General features: G+C 54.5%; 5 protein-coding genes across 5 annotated transcripts; 4 read left to right on the plus strand and 1 right to left on the minus strand.

Annotated features, from left to right (window-relative positions):
• Positions 1–337: 337 nt before the first annotated feature.
• On the plus strand, positions 338–1,819 carry CABS01_13676 (uncharacterized protein; the record flags this gene model as incomplete). Its single annotated transcript, XM_060547018.1, has 2 exons — positions 338–1,218; positions 1,288–1,819. 2 exons carry the CDS (start codon positions 338–340, stop codon positions 1,817–1,819), a joined length of 1,413 nt encoding a protein of 470 aa, XP_060394608.1.
• A 330-nt stretch (positions 1,820–2,149) lies between these two features.
• Positions 2,150–7,471, minus strand: CABS01_13677 (SNF2 family domain-containing protein; the record flags this gene model as incomplete). The annotated part of the gene is made up of 1 exon (XM_060547019.1): positions 2,150–7,471. One exon carries the CDS (start codon positions 7,469–7,471, stop codon positions 2,150–2,152), a length of 5,322 nt encoding a protein of 1,773 aa, XP_060394609.1.
• Positions 7,472–8,246: 775 nt separating this feature from the next.
• On the plus strand, positions 8,247–8,904 carry CABS01_13678 (NADH:ubiquinone oxidoreductase 20.1kD subunit; the record flags this gene model as incomplete). Its single annotated transcript, XM_060547020.1, has 3 exons — positions 8,247–8,423; positions 8,508–8,819; positions 8,875–8,904. The coding sequence occupies 3 exons, from the start codon at positions 8,247–8,249 to the stop codon at positions 8,902–8,904; spliced, it is 519 nt and encodes a 172-aa protein (XP_060394610.1).
• Positions 8,905–9,526: 622 nt separating this feature from the next.
• On the plus strand, positions 9,527–11,458 carry CABS01_13679 (uncharacterized protein; the record flags this gene model as incomplete). The annotated part of the gene is made up of 6 exons (XM_060547021.1): positions 9,527–9,623; positions 9,687–9,879; positions 9,935–9,990; positions 10,058–10,261; positions 10,327–10,872; positions 10,926–11,458. 6 exons carry the CDS (start codon positions 9,527–9,529, stop codon positions 11,456–11,458), a joined length of 1,629 nt encoding a protein of 542 aa, XP_060394611.1.
• Positions 11,459–12,702: 1,244 nt separating this feature from the next.
• Positions 12,703–14,520, plus strand: CABS01_13680 (beta-glucosidase A; the record flags this gene model as incomplete). The annotated part of the gene is made up of 1 exon (XM_060547022.1): positions 12,703–14,520. One exon carries the CDS (start codon positions 12,703–12,705, stop codon positions 14,518–14,520), a length of 1,818 nt encoding a protein of 605 aa, XP_060394612.1.
• Positions 14,521–14,820: the final 300 nt, after the last annotated feature.

Genomic DNA, 14,820 nt, shown 5'->3' on the forward strand with positions numbered 1-14,820 from the left:
AGCCTCTGCTCCTAGCCCCCCCCCGAATGTCACCACCCGACATCTCTCGACCAACAAATGAAGCCTTAGATCCTTCTATCTACCTTTGTTAGTTATGGATCCTCGTCAGTTAGCCTGTACGATCAGTATGACTTTCCGTTGGAAGTCCCGGAAAGTCATGATCGTCTCCCTCTGGGGTCTTGGCGACGTGATGTCTTGCTATCTGTTTTGATTTACTGCTTGACTATCCTCATGGAATCTATGATGGCCATCTTTTCTTCGCAAACCCTTTCTTCACAGGCGTTGTATCCTGTTTCCGTTTAGTAGATGTCTACGATCTCCCTGGCTTCTGACAGTGATGGACGAGAAAGCAGCTCCTGGGGCCGACAGCCCCCCTGGTCCGAGGCATCCGCGCGCCCGTGATGCCAACGTTGAACATCACCATGCTCATCAGTATGACCCTACCGCATTTGGTCGTCATAGTCTACAGATCAGTCAGGCTTCACAGCCTGCTTCGGAGTTTCAGCCTGAAGGTCAACGACAGTATGGGATCGTTCCTAGCACAAGAGATGGAGACGTGCTCGATGAGAAGAGGCCACAACCACAGAATCCGCCAGACATCGACACATTCCGCCGCCCGGCCTCAGCACCACACAACCAACCATCATCCCCACGATCTCCAAAGAAACACACCACCAGACCAAGCCATGACTTTGACCGTCGCTACGACGGCCCCTTCAGCCGGCCAAGCCTCGCCATGACCCGGCGAAGCTCGCTCTCAGCCACACGGCCGTCAACGGACCCAAACACACCCCGCGCCGGCGAAGCCCCCGGCACGGCCGGTGATCCTCCCCGAACCCTCCCGGCCTTCCATCCAACTCCCCCACCACTAAACTACACCCTCCGCACCCGAAAGACAGCAATCGCTTTGTTCTGGACCCTCATCCTCTTCGACTCCATCGCCATGCCGATAGCCCTGTACTTTGGCCTTTGGTACGGGGTTGGCCCGGGGACCAACACCCCCACGGAAAAGAAGGAGAAACTCTCTCCCAACGCCGTCTTCTCCATTGTCACCGCTGCCGTGGGTGGCGCCAGCATTGTAGAGTACTTTTTGCGCTTCTGGCGACTTTGGCGCAAGGGAAGTAAGTGTCGTGTCATCGGGGCGCATAGGTGGTACCTCGACTGGTTTCACTGGAACTTTTCGTTTGCGTGGATCATCATCATGATTGAACTCATCGTGTAAGTGTCCACCCTCCTCGCATCAATCTCATAGTTACCTCAAGTCACACATTATTGACACCATCCAAGAGGCACCGTCCCAAGAAACCCCCCAATCCGACTCCTCTCCATGCCCGTCCCAACAATGCTCCTCGTCTTCGGCACCCAACTCCTCCTAATCGACGCCCTCCGCGCCCTCCACATCCCCTCCCCTCTCCGCATCTCCTCCGTGCCCCGCAGAGCCCAGCTCCGACCAGGCATCTACTCCCTCATCGAAGACGTCTGCGCCGTCGACGGGTCCGGCGGCACGGACTTCCGCGTCGCGCTCGATAGGCGGTACGAGGCGAGCCACGTCTTTCGCGCGATGCTGAGGCGGTTGGGTGTGTTTTGGGCTGTTGGCGCTGAGGGCTGTGCTGTACTTTGTACGGCGCTGATTTTCGGTTTGAGGAGCGGGGAGGCGGCGTATGTTGTTGGGTGGTCGGTGCCGTTTGTGTGGGCTGGTGTCTGGACGGTTGCGACGTTTTGGTATGTGAAGAGAGAGTTGAGGCGAGAGGCAGAGGCTTGGAGTGAGGAGGTCGCAAGGAAGGGGGTCGCAGGGTCCATGTTCATGGCGTCGGTTTGAAAGGACTCAGGTTCACGTAGACATGTAATGAGGTACCACAAATCACGTACACAAATCACGTACACGAAGAGTGACAAATTACAGATGCTTGGAGATTTATCTTGATATTTTTGCTCTCGTCCATGTCTATGCTTCCATGGGGACCTCCCCTCATCAACCCAAAACGCCTCGTTCACGACCAAAGTCCTCTGAGACGCCGTTTTCTTCCCCTCCCAGCAATACATACATGCAAAGGTCTATTCCTCGAGACCATCTCGAAAGAGAACCATATAATACAGAAAAGGAAAGCAATCGTCCAATTACACAAGGTGCCGCCCTTCTACACACAGCTTACCGCTTCCGCGTGTCGCGACCCTTCTTTTTACTCTTCTTCTTGTCCTTAGGCAGGTCTAGCGCCGTGCCCTTGAGCTGCTCCGCCATCGTCCGGAGCATGTACTCGTCCACATTGTATATTCTCTCGCCCCACGCGTTATGTTCAATCTCTACCGCTTCATCCGGTGCGACAGACTCTGAGAACCGGCCTAGCCCAGAGGGTCCCGGGCCGCCGCCTGACTGACCGGCGACATCCTCCCGCGGCGTGCCTTGGCGGGTGCTAGAGGCGCCAGAAGGTGCGCCGCTCTTTTCGTTGAACTCTGCGTCGTCGTCCTGAATCTCCTTCTCGGCGGCCTTGGCGGCTTCTACGTCTTCCTGGTCTTCGGCCTGCTTAAGGTCCTCGGCCACGGTTCTCGACGCTCCACTGTCTCCTCCACCCAGAAGGCGGTCCATGGCGGCATTAGCGGCATCATCGACCAGGTCTGTTCCCTCAGTGCCGAGAACGTCCCGCACGGAAAGTTTGTTGAAGTAGTCCGTGGTGAAACTACCCTCCTGAATGACCACGTCGTCCAGCATCTGCTTCTGCGACGCTTTACGAAGAATGTTGGCTTCAATTGTGTGCTCGCTGACGAGTCGGTAGATGTGAACATCTCGTGTCTGACCGATACGATGGCATCGATCCTGGCACTGCTTGTCCATGGCTGGGTTCCAGTCTTGGTCGTAGAAGATGACGGTATCGGCCCCAGTAAGGTTGATGCCCAATCCACCAGAACGTGTAGACAAGATGAAGCACAAGATGCGTGGGTCATGGTTGAACCTGTCCGTAAGGATTTGCCGCTGCTCAATCTTTGTTTGTCCATCAAGTCGAAGGTACTTGTGGCCGTGGATATTGAGGAACTGCTCGAGAATATCCAGAACCTTGGTCATCTGTGTGAAGATCAAGGCACGATGGCCGCCGGCTTGAAGCTTGCGAAGAAGCTTGTCCAAGGCTTGAAGCTTCCCACAGTCGTATTGAAGCAGACGCTTGTCTGGGAACTGGATGCTGTGGCGCATGCGAGACTCGTGCCATGGGTCAATGGGTGGCTGCTTGGGCATGAAAGGAGCCCACCGGACAGGCGCTGAGAGCTTGAGATCCTCGTCCGTAAAGGCCTGAGCCGCCTTTCTTCCCAGTATCACCTCGTTCATGTCGCGAGTGATGACGGCGGGAGTGACGCATGTGAACTTTTGAATGATCGTCTGCATCGCATCGGCTCGTTCGTCAGCTGGATGGATGACGGCACGGAGGAAGTCAGAATCCTCCGCAAACCAATTCAAGATCTGGTTAGGAACTCTTGGCTTGGGTTTCCGGGGTCTGCCGTCTAACCCGAGCGTCAGGAAATCAATCAGGCGCTTGCCATAGATGGGCCGACGTTGGCCGCGGAGAGCGTTCAGGTACACGCTGTGCTGCAATTCCTCGAAGCGGCGCCAGCGAGCCAGGCTGTCCAGATACATAATGTTCGACTCAACTGTTGAAGGGTCGAGGTTTGTACGAGCCAGATGAGCTCTGGTATTCTGTGCCTCTCTCAGTTCCATCAGTACCCTGTGGAGGCTGAGCTGCGAAATACGCTCCGCCGTTGTGTTGGACATATTCTCGTGTTGTGTAGGAATCATGTTGAGAACGCCCAGGCTAACAATGGACATAGGCTCTACTGCAAGTAAAGATCGGTGTAGGAACTGATCGGTAACCTGAAATTCTGCTGGAACGGATTTCTGCATCCTAAAGGACGTCATGATGGGGCGGTCCACGAAAAGGTCGGGATGGTTGCAGACTTTCCGCAACTGCATCAGACAATTGATGATGGAAAGGTAGTTGCCAGAGGACAGCGTCTCCCGGGTGTCTGTGCGAGCCAAGAAGCCATCATACAACTCGCGCTGACGTTTCGACAGGCGACAGAACTCTACGTGTTCGTACTTGGCCGGCATTTGCTTTTCGACGTCGGCCTTGAGTCTTCGTAGTAGATACGGTCGCAAGACCTTGTGTAATTTGGAAATGATCGCTCGCGCTTCCTCGTCCATCGTCTCGCGGCCGTTTTCCAGGATTTGAGACTCTGGCTTGTGGAACCAATCGTGAAACTCTTGCAAGTCTGCGAATCCACCCACGCCATTTTCGGCTGGCATGAGGAAGAACAGCAACGACCACAACTCGGTGAGATTGTTTTGGAGCGGGGTGCCTGTAAGTAGAAGCCTTGCCCGAGTATTGAAACCGAGGAGCGTCTGCCACCGCTGTGATTTGAAGTTCTTGATGTTGTGGGCCTCATCGAGAATCATGTAGTGCCACCTCCGACGTTTGAAGACCTGCTGGTCCTGGATGACAAGCTGGTAGGATGTAATACAGACGTTCCATACGTCATCGTTGTTCCATCCCTGTCGCTTGCGTTTCCTCTCCTCTTGAGTGCCGTAGTAGGAAAGAATTTTGAAACCAGGACACCATTTCTTGAACTCCATCTCCCAGTTGAGCATGACACTTGTTGGTACGATCACCAGATGCGGTCCCCAAACCTCGTGATGGCAAGCAAGATGAGCGAGTAGCGAGATGGTCTGGATGGTTTTGCCAAGACCCATCTCATCTGCAAGAATGCCATTGGTGTTGTTGGCATACAGTCCCGCCAGCCAGTCCAGTCCATGATGCTGATATTCACGCAGAGTACCACGAAGCAAAAACGGGATTTGCGTCTGTTGTGAATTGGGGTTTGGTGAAGCTGACCGACTGACAACATCCTTTGCCCCTGGGGTCGCCAAAGACATTGTGTCCACATCTGAAGGCTTTGTGTCGGATGTAGGGGGCGAATGACTTTGTTCTCGACTTGGCGGGACGGTAATGATATCGGTATCAGGAGTGACATGTTTGGTTGCGACCGTAGCAGCGGTAGATGGCGCCGGGGGCATTGACGCCTCTGATGTTTTCGATGGCGCATCTTGCATTTCCGTATCAGCAGATTCCACTGCCTCTGGTATCCCGTTGGTGGCAGCTACTACCCTCGTGAATGTTGGCTCCTTATGTATGCCATTGACTAAGGCCTCATCTGACTTGAGCGACTGTACGGGCAAGGTGAGCTCCTTCTCTGAGGCTGCAATTTCGACACCTTCATCCTGGTCGCCAGCGCTTGGTAGCACAGTAGCTTGTCCTTCTGTGTCAACCTCCATCTCGTCACCGTCCAAGAAGATACCAGGGTGTTGAATGAGAGACACTTCATCATCATCATCATCCTCAACAATGTCGTCCCTAAAGTTCGATGATGCCTCTGCTTGTCGGGATGCGCCATCAGCCACCAAGGCTGTAGCGTTTTCATGTGGCTCCTTGTCATCGGGCGGCGCCTCATCCTTAATTTTCTTCAACTCGGATTTCCCAAAGAGCATGCCCAACAATCCAGATGGCTCCTCGTCGCCGTCTTCCTCTTCCGACTCTTCATCTGCGGCAGAGCCGTCATCACTGTCGTCCATATCGGTGGACCCCATGTCGTCGTCCATGTCAACGGACTCATCGCTGGTCTCTTCTCCGGGGCTCGTTGCCACGACTTTTGAGTCTGCCTCGGACTCGACGCCATTGGTGAGTTTCTTTTCGGCTTGTTCGTCGGGAGGAAGCTCAGGTAGATTGGCGTATTTGGCGCGAAGCTGTTCCATAGTGAGCTTCTCATCGCCAGCATCGCCGGTGTGATCTTCGCCTGCTTCCTCCTCTTCTGAAGATGACATGACATCGTCGTCATCGTTGCCGGAGTCATCATCATCCGCATCTACCGACATCGCTTGGCTGTTCTCTAGGTCGCTGTCGAGGTCATCCAGGCCGTCCTCATTGTCGTCGTCGTCATCGTCGTCGAGATCATCCTCATCGGATATGTCCGAATCTGCCTGTGTTCTTCTTGCCTGCAGCTTCTGCTCTGACAAATTGACGGCCTCCTGAAGCGCAGCCTTGACCCGGCGCTGCTCCTCTGCCTCCCATTCTTGAATCCTCCGCCGATTGATCTCGTATCGAACATTCTCCCAGGTTCCAAACATGCTTTTGACAACCACTCTGTATCGCCCGATCCACACAAAGCGCGCCTCGGCCTCGAGTTCTTCTGCTGACTTTGGTTGGCGCCGGAGCCAAGCGTCCTTGCATGCTTCGGCAATCTTCTTGGCCTGCGCTCGATGTCTCTGCTGCTCTGCTACCATCAGCTTGCGGAAGTTGGTAACAGCCTTGGCCATGTGGTCTGCATGAGCCCATTGGCGAGGTGGTTCCTCTTCCGCCTCGGGAACAAACAGGGTGCAGCGCTCTTGTGAAAGAATACCGCCAGGCTCCACAGCCTCTTCAATGCGCAAGACAATTTGAGCATCCTTCTGGGCCATCTCATCAGTGTAGCTAGGCCCCTCCTCTGGGATGTACATGCCACCATCCTCAACGGGTATTGCCTGCGCCTTTTCCCAGTATTCTTCAAAGTTGGGTCCGATTCTTAGCCTCTTGCTGACTTGTCCCGGATGTACAACGGGTAGCTCGGTCGCGCGCACACGTAACTTAATCCGCGTACGGTTCGGGCTACCCGCCGATGTCGTCGCTACCTCATCGTCGATGGAGCTGCGACGGCCCCGCCTTGTCCGCGTTGACTGCCTAGTTGGTTGAGCAGATGGGGAAGGGCTTCGCTTGCGTGTGGATCGGGAGGTGGATTTGGTTTCGTTCGCAGCCGACTTTCGGCTGGAGGTCTTGGGCGGAGGCGGTGCGGGCTTTGCTGCTGATGGTTTTCGCGAGGGAGTCTTGGACTTCGAGGTTCCGTTTGGGGTGGGGGTCGCGGCATGGCCGTTGGTAGAAGCATACTTGTTCTTGGAGGGCGGACTGCTGTTAAGAGCTCCTCTCGTCATTCGCTTGCCGGATGGCGGATGGAACTCAAGGGGAATAGTGTTGATTCGACCAGACTTGCGTCTGCCATTGTCGATAAAAGACGTCGGACCCTCGGCGGTGATCTTCTTCCATGGCGGAGAGATTTGCTTCTTTTTCTGACCAGATCCAGGGGCGGATGGCGTGGAGACGCGACGTCGTTTCGAAGGGCGTTCATCATCGATGTCGGAGGAGGGCACGGGAGGGGGAGGCGAGGGCGAGGGTGTTGACGGAGATATTGGTGATGCAGGTGATGGTGAGCGGAGGGGTAGCCCGATGAAGTCGTTACCGTTGGGGGTCAGTTGGCCTTCGAAATCGTCGGATCCGAGGGATTCAAGCGGTGATGAGGGCGGATCGGTATCATATTGAGGTACAGTCGCGGTTTGTTTGTCGCGTTGGGAGTCGATGGCCTCGTTGGTGGGTTGCGCAGGGTCGGGCGACGCGGTCTTGTTCATAATAGCAACGGGGGGCGGACGCGAGATGGGGCCTTGATCTCGACGGGGCCGGCATCTGAAGCGTCAAATTTAACGTCTATAGAATGGTGTATGCTCAGAGAATTCTAGTTTCGAGTTTGAACATGATGACACGTCTTGGTGGCCGGCTGCGTTGGAAAAAGGATGCAAAACCAGCGTCGCCAGCAAAAACTTTGATGATAGATTTTTTTGCAAAGATGCAGCTCCGACCTTGCCTGGGCTAGCCGAAAGGAGAACGTTGGTACTTGGCCTCAGACCTCAAGACTCGGGGGGCGTAGGGGCGTAGAGGCAGTTCGGGTGGTGACGGCGGACGATTGATGCTGCCCTGAGGTACAGGCTACACACCACTGTGACTCGAACCACCAATGAATGACGACCGCTGTTTGGGGGACTTTGCTCCCTTGAATCAACGAAATGGGTGACAGGAGTCAGGGCAAGTCCATCCAACCAGACGTCCGGATTCGACCAAAGTGCCCCACATCTGTCTTTGGCTGGCGTGCACCTCAAAAAAGTGACCAGTTCTGAACAATTCACGCCTCAGGCATTCATCCCATCCAGGCTGGCCAACCACAATCGAGGGATTTGGCTAGCAATCATCAATCGACCGAAGCTTCGGCTCAGACCTGCGACGACATCACATCCAAAAATACCAAGCAATTGGGCCCGCATCGGAACCACAACTTCGGCCACGGTATGTCCATTCCACCCTCAATTGACTCGTAGACTATCGTGACAATCTAACTCGCCTCTTTCGCAGATGCTGTCCCAACGATTTGCGCGGGCCTCGACGGTCCGCGGCGCCGTCCAGGCCGCCCGACGAACCCCGATTGTCCAGCAACGTACCTTCTTCCCTCCTCAGTTCAACGACCGCAAAGTCCTCGAGGAGAAGTACCCCGAGTACCCGACTCTGTCTGACGCAGAGGACCCCAACATGGTCAGTGACACGGCAATTGGTTGCGAGAGAGGAAGGAAAGAGTGAGAGAGGCTCGATAGCCGTGGCTAACTCGAAGACGCGCAGAACGGCGGATACATCAACCCTCCCTTCATCAAGAGACAGTTCCGCGATCCCCACGGCGATTGGTGGGACAAGCAGGAGCGCCGCAACTTTGGCGAGCCTGTCCACGAAGACCACGACTTGCTCGGCATGTTCTCCCCTTTCGAGTACACCTGGACCACCACCGGCAAGGGCCTGGCCCAGATCGGTGCCTTTATCGTCGTCTTCCTCGGTGTCTGCGGTGTTGTCAAGGCCAGCTACCCCGACAAGGCTTCATACCCGAGAGAATTCCCCGACGGACTCGAGAGGGAGTTGGGAGGTGCTAGCGCTCTGCGGGTAGGTCTTGCGGCAGATATATGAGATCAAGACTGCGAGACTAACATAATGACAGGCGAGAAAGGCTGGCGACGCTGACCCATGAAAAGCGTGACATGTCGGGGGTTACGAATGGAGACGCATGTGTGTATTTTAGAGCAGAAGAAGAAATCCTTTGGGAACCCCACCAGCAACAAGTTCATATGTCTTCAGTCAATGTTCCAGTCAGAATCATCCGCAGTGAAATCAACCATGCTAGCCTGGCAACCAAGGTGGTCGCATCTGACAGGCGGAGTGGGACGCAGACGCGACAGCTTTGCCGCCAAGAATGGCAAGAACGCAAGGTACCTAGTTGGCTATTCCTCGGCCAGTTCTTCACGATAGAAGGGCAAGTGCCCGGCTGGCGTCGGCCTCTGGGTGTAGAATGGCGTAGAAATGTGTGGGAGCTCCTTCTTTCCGCGAGGCAACTCAGTTCCATCTCTGCTTGCCCCTTGGACGAAAGGGGTACGGTACCTTGCCGTACCAAAGTCGTCTTCTCTGTCTACCATCCGTCAGTAGACGGGGTCGACGTCAAACAACACAACTACAATATTCAGTGTTCCCAGCATACTAATCTCGATCATCGGACTCGACCTTTGTCGTACCCGTCATCGTCTGCTCGCGTTTCTACTAACAATAAAGATTTCACCCATTGTCGCGCTCGACTAGATACTGTGGGGGGTTTCGACATGCGTTACGATAATTGGGACGTCCTGCTGTTCCCCGGCAGTGGATCGGTGCCGCTGAAGGAGTTCAAGACAGACTGCTCCGTCATTCCGGACCTTGGTCAGTCTTGACGAGCTCAGTAGTCATGGACGTTTCTTTGCTGATCAATGGATGACCTGACAGAATCGAAACTAGCATCATCTCCGGGGTCTTTTGGCTTACCGGTTGTTCATGGCTTCGTCCCCAGTCTTCCCCGCAACATGCCGCTCACGGTTTCCATCTTTTCTTGGACAATCCCTTCTATCAGCAACCCGAATCAAAACGCCAACCTTGCAGTCTTTGCGGCGAGGGTTTACATCGATGGAGAACTCGTCGCGTAAGAACTTTGCCGTCGACATCGGTGTCGCTTACAGCTTCTAACGGACTTTCAGCGAGGACGTATTCGACCAAGGTCGGCGGACGCCTCTTCCCATCTCTCAAAGTCTCAGTAAGTCGACACAGTTGCCGATGCATGAACTCGCCGAGGAATATGCCGCTGATCTGACTCTTTACAGAACCAAACAAACACGGTGACCGCGATCTGATCAGGTTCCCTGCATTCAACGAGAAATATTTACGAGAATACTCCTGGAATCCTGCCGCATCCCTTGGCCGCATCCAAGTTATCGTCACGGAAGCAGTCCAGCGTGACCCGACGACTCTTTCCTTGGACCACATCAAAAATATCGCCGCATTTTCTTTCTGCCACGCTCCACTCGGTCGGTAGCACCTAGTGACTCAGTTCGCTGTCTGGACTGCGGGCTAATCATTTCTAATGCAACAGAGACGCTCGAGGAAGCTGCCATTGCCTGGCCGAACCGACGCATGTGGGAGAGTGCCACGCCGGCACATGGCTTTCCCTCAGCAGTCTATCCAACAGGCCACGATCTATCTTCTCAGCAATGGCCTACAAGACCTGTGAGAGATCCGCCTCAACAGCCTTGGTCTTCAACTCCTGCGCCCACGACTCTGCCAGTATTCCAAATAGAGGCGAGTCCGTCAGACCCGCTTCGTTCGACTGGAGATTCCGTTCAGCGTGCCATAGAAGGGTCCCATGGTTGCGCTATCCGTCGGAATCCGTCACGCACTGGTGTTCTGTCGGCCTCAGTCAGCGCAGCGCATCCATCCCTCATGCTTCAAGATACCACCAATCTAATCGGCCACAACCCAGGGCCATTAAATCCTGTTCATTGGGATTACCCGGTTGGCGAAGCCCTTCATGGCGACCGTAACCCAAGCAGTTTCTCCACCCAGAGCCGACAAATACGTGGTGAAGCACCATTGAGTTCATTGGAGGCTTCAGACTCTACAACCGACAAGTTTGTCTCTTGTACGCTATCTCGTTTCTCACTCTTGGTTGGAGATTGTGCTGACCTTCAGCAGCCGTCCACGATGCGAGGTCGCAGGCTGCCCCGGCCGCGAAGTGGAGCATGTCAGTGCTTGGTCTGCCAGTCTCTCATGGCAATGGTCCTGAACCTCGACGGGAGCTCTACGCTCCAATCCCCGCAACGGAGGTCAAGTCTCGCAAAGAGTGCCAGCCTCAGCACAACATCTCGAAGCCATTGGCATCAACATTTCCCAAATCAACATCAGACCCGGAGCTGTTGAAAAGGGTGAAAGGTCGGGCGCTCTCGACCCTGAACACGCCTCAGGCCAGGTTCATGTTGATTGATCCTGCCAACACCGCCAGGCGCGCTCCGTCGTTGGGCACGCTGGGCACGCCATCGAAGAAGCGGTCTTCGGCGGCGAAGAGTATCCGGCGATCCGTATCATTTGGTCCAGTCGTCAAGGACATTGAGATTGAGCGGCCGCAACCTGGCATAAAGCCGAGTCAGTGTAAACGCGACTTCACGCCTCTTGGTGTTATAGAAGTTGTCGCCCAATCTGACCAAGGCCATTCCAGCCCCATCCTTTGATCATCTACTGCACTGTCAGGAAGTATTGGGTGCCGAGATATCAAGAGACACGCACGTTGAGCATGACTAAACTAATCAAGAGAAGTCGCTCGGCAGAAAGAGTTTCGGCTTTGGGTGGATCGTTATGTACCAACGTATGAGACTCTACCGGCGAAGATCATGTATTGTTTACGCTGTGAAGTCTTGGGCCATGGATTACTTTCCACGAAGCACGTGTAGTGTTTACCAAAATGGCAACGATTCCCGCAAGTAGCATTCCTTGCCACTAGCAGTGAATAGAACTGTAATTCGTTAATCGAAGCTTATCGTTGTTTTGGAGTACAGTCGGCCTCAAGCTTGATCCGTTGTCATGTTACGAGCATGTGCCTCTTTAGCCACACAGTATGGTAAGATCATTCAAGGTTATTCAGAAGCTCACAAGTTACCACAGCCCAGCCGACGGTTCGGGGAGAAATTCTTGGATATTCCGGAGGTAGGGGAGCTTCGATCCACTTTAGGGCCGATTGAATACGTGGGTGATGTATGGATCCCCGGATGGATATCCATGGTGGCCATCCTCCTCGGCTCGGACTATGACAGGTCAGTGCATCATCTACCTGTTCATCCCATGAACCCCTCCGTTCCATGGGCAGATCTCGATTTTCTCTCTCGTGTTAGTTTATAGCTGGACATCCGCTTCTTGTAACTCTTCAATGAGTCGCTAATCTGTAAATGTTGTTTCTGAAGTTCTGTTAAAAGGGGCATCATTGTCCATTCCTTACCCATCATGGCTCGAATTTCAATTCCATAGTAAGTCAATACTTCAGGCTTGTACGGGAGACTGACAACTTCGGGTTTCTGGCGCTGGACGACGCCTCCCGAACCGAAAGCCGGGATGGAGTACTCGCCGGGATGGGTTGCAAAGGTACTCCAGACCCCAGATCTCGCACTCCGCAAGTGACCCATTGTGACCTGTAATTCGTTGGTTTACATGGCCTAATGCAGCTAACCATCGTTTGCATGTGCGGGGATTTGGGGAACTGCTCAAAGTGTGGGGTGTAAAGGAAATTGGCATTGGAACGTCGGGATATCCGGTCGACAGCGTGAATACGGTTGTTCCTGGCAGGCTTTGGGCAATAGTGCCTCGATTGATCTGGTATATAAGAGACTTCATGTCCAGATTTCCATATCCCGTTCGCCCCGATGGCTGATGTCCTGCAAGCCCAATTGCGTTGCAAGTAGTCAGTCAAACAGAGATCTTGACAATGCTGCAAGCATATCTAGGTCTAGCAGCAGTCTCCCTGACTGGGGCGTATGCCGCTGCGCTCGAGACTCCCGGTGCTCCATCGACAACCGCCCGGCCAACTGCCGCAACTTTGTGGTCCTACAGCACCTTTACGTATGAACAGCTGACGGTAAACCGGTACCCGACGCCGCTGCCATCTCCTCTGACCATCGCGACCCCATACGCACCACACTTTACCGAGGTTTCGACATTGTTGCCAGAGAATGTCACTTACACGACGTATTCCCTCAACCCGTCGGCTACAGCGTCCCCCGATGGCCAGTACGGCCAGAGCGCCTACGCCGCTCTCTGGGCAAACTACACTTACACGCATGAGCCTCCCTTCACGACAACCGCATCCCCGACACCCATCCCGTCCAGCGAGCTGGTATACCCCCCTCAACTGCCCGCCAGACCCCTAAATGACAACACCAACCTCAAGTTCCCTTCCGACTTTGTATGGGGCGTGGCTGCCAGCGCATGGCAGATCGAGGGAGGCCTCCAAATCGAGGGTCGCGGCCCTGCTGTGCTTGACGTTGTTGGCGTCAACGGCCAGGGATTGCTCGGTACCAATGACTCGAATGTGGCAGACATGCACTACTTCCTGTACAAGCAGGACATCGCGAGGCTTGCGGCTCTTGGCGTGCCGTACTTCTCCTTCTCCATCTCCTGGACTCGTGTCGTGCCGTTTGGCAGGGCAGGTTCGCCGGTCAACCAGCAGGCGTTGGACCACTACGACGACGTGATCAATACTTGTATAGAGTACGGCATCACTCCGGTCGCCACGTTGATGCACATAGACAACCCCGTTGGCATCTTTGAAAATCTCGACGAGTTCCCAAATCACTACGCCTACTATGCCAAGCAAGTCATGGCGCGGTATGCGGATAGAGTGCCGTACTGGGTCACCTTTAACGAGCCAAACATTGCCGTGCAATTCACCCTGCCCAGCTACGATGGATTAACGGCGTTCCTCCTCGCCCACGCGGACGTCTACCGCTGGTACAAGGACGTCCTCGGCGGTACTGGCAGGATCACCATGAAGTTCGCAAACAACCTTGCTGTCCCTCTAGACCCGGGCAACCCAGACGACGTCGCAGCCTCCTACCGCTACCAAGACTTCATCCTCGGCATCATGAGCAATCCCCTCTTTTTGGGGAAACAGTTCCCCGAAGTAGTTCTCAACACGCCCAAGATGAACGCCACGCTCACAAAGGCCCTGACCGACGAACAACTCGCCCACATCAACGGCACCATGGACTACTGGGCCTTTGACCCCTACGGCGCCCAATACGCAACAAATCCGCCAGGCGGCTACGAAGCCTGCGCGGCCAACTCCTCAGACCCCCTCTGGCCTTCATGCGTGACGCTCACCACAATTCAAGCCAACGGCTGGGCAATGGGCGCGATCTCCGAAGGCGGCGCCCTCATCGCCCCGTCCTACGTGAGAGAGCAATTCGGCTTTGTCTGGAACACGTACCGGCCGTCGGGCATCATGGTCACGGAGTTTGGGTTCCCGCAGCTGGCGGACGCGGAGACGTCGCACGATGCGCAGCGGTATGACTTCGAGAGGACAATGTATTATCAGAACTTCTTGACCGAGACGTTGAGGGCTATTCACGAGGACGGGGTGAATGTCATTGGGGCGCTGGCGTGGAGCTGGATTGATAATAATGAGTTTGGGAGCTTCGAGGCGCAGTATGGGATGATGGGTGTGAATCGGTCGGATCCAGGGTTGGCGAGGTGGGTGAAGAGGAGCTTTTTTGACTACGTGGACTTTTTCCAGAGTCACATCTAGCTTGTGTAGATACTGTTGAGGAAAGTCGTAAATACTACTCAAAGATGACTGGACAATTCATTTAGTACGATTTCGAGGTTTTGAGGTGTTAGTGCAACAGGTGACATCGGTTCTAGTAAGCGGCTATTGCGGCTCGTTTATGTCAGAGTCTCCGGCCAGTCCTGGCCTATCCACGTTTTCATCATGTCAGACTTGATGACGATCTTTCGGAGCCCCGTCCAATCTGGACGTTACCGGCCGCTAGACGAAGCTAAGCTTACGACTTTTGCATTGGTAGGCTAACCCCAGAAATTGCCTTTG

This window comes from Colletotrichum abscissum (genome assembly GCF_030869225.1).
Source record: "Colletotrichum abscissum strain IMI 504890 chromosome Unknown Scaffold_47.1, whole genome shotgun sequence".
NCBI lineage: Eukaryota > Fungi > Ascomycota > Sordariomycetes > Glomerellales > Glomerellaceae > Colletotrichum > Colletotrichum abscissum.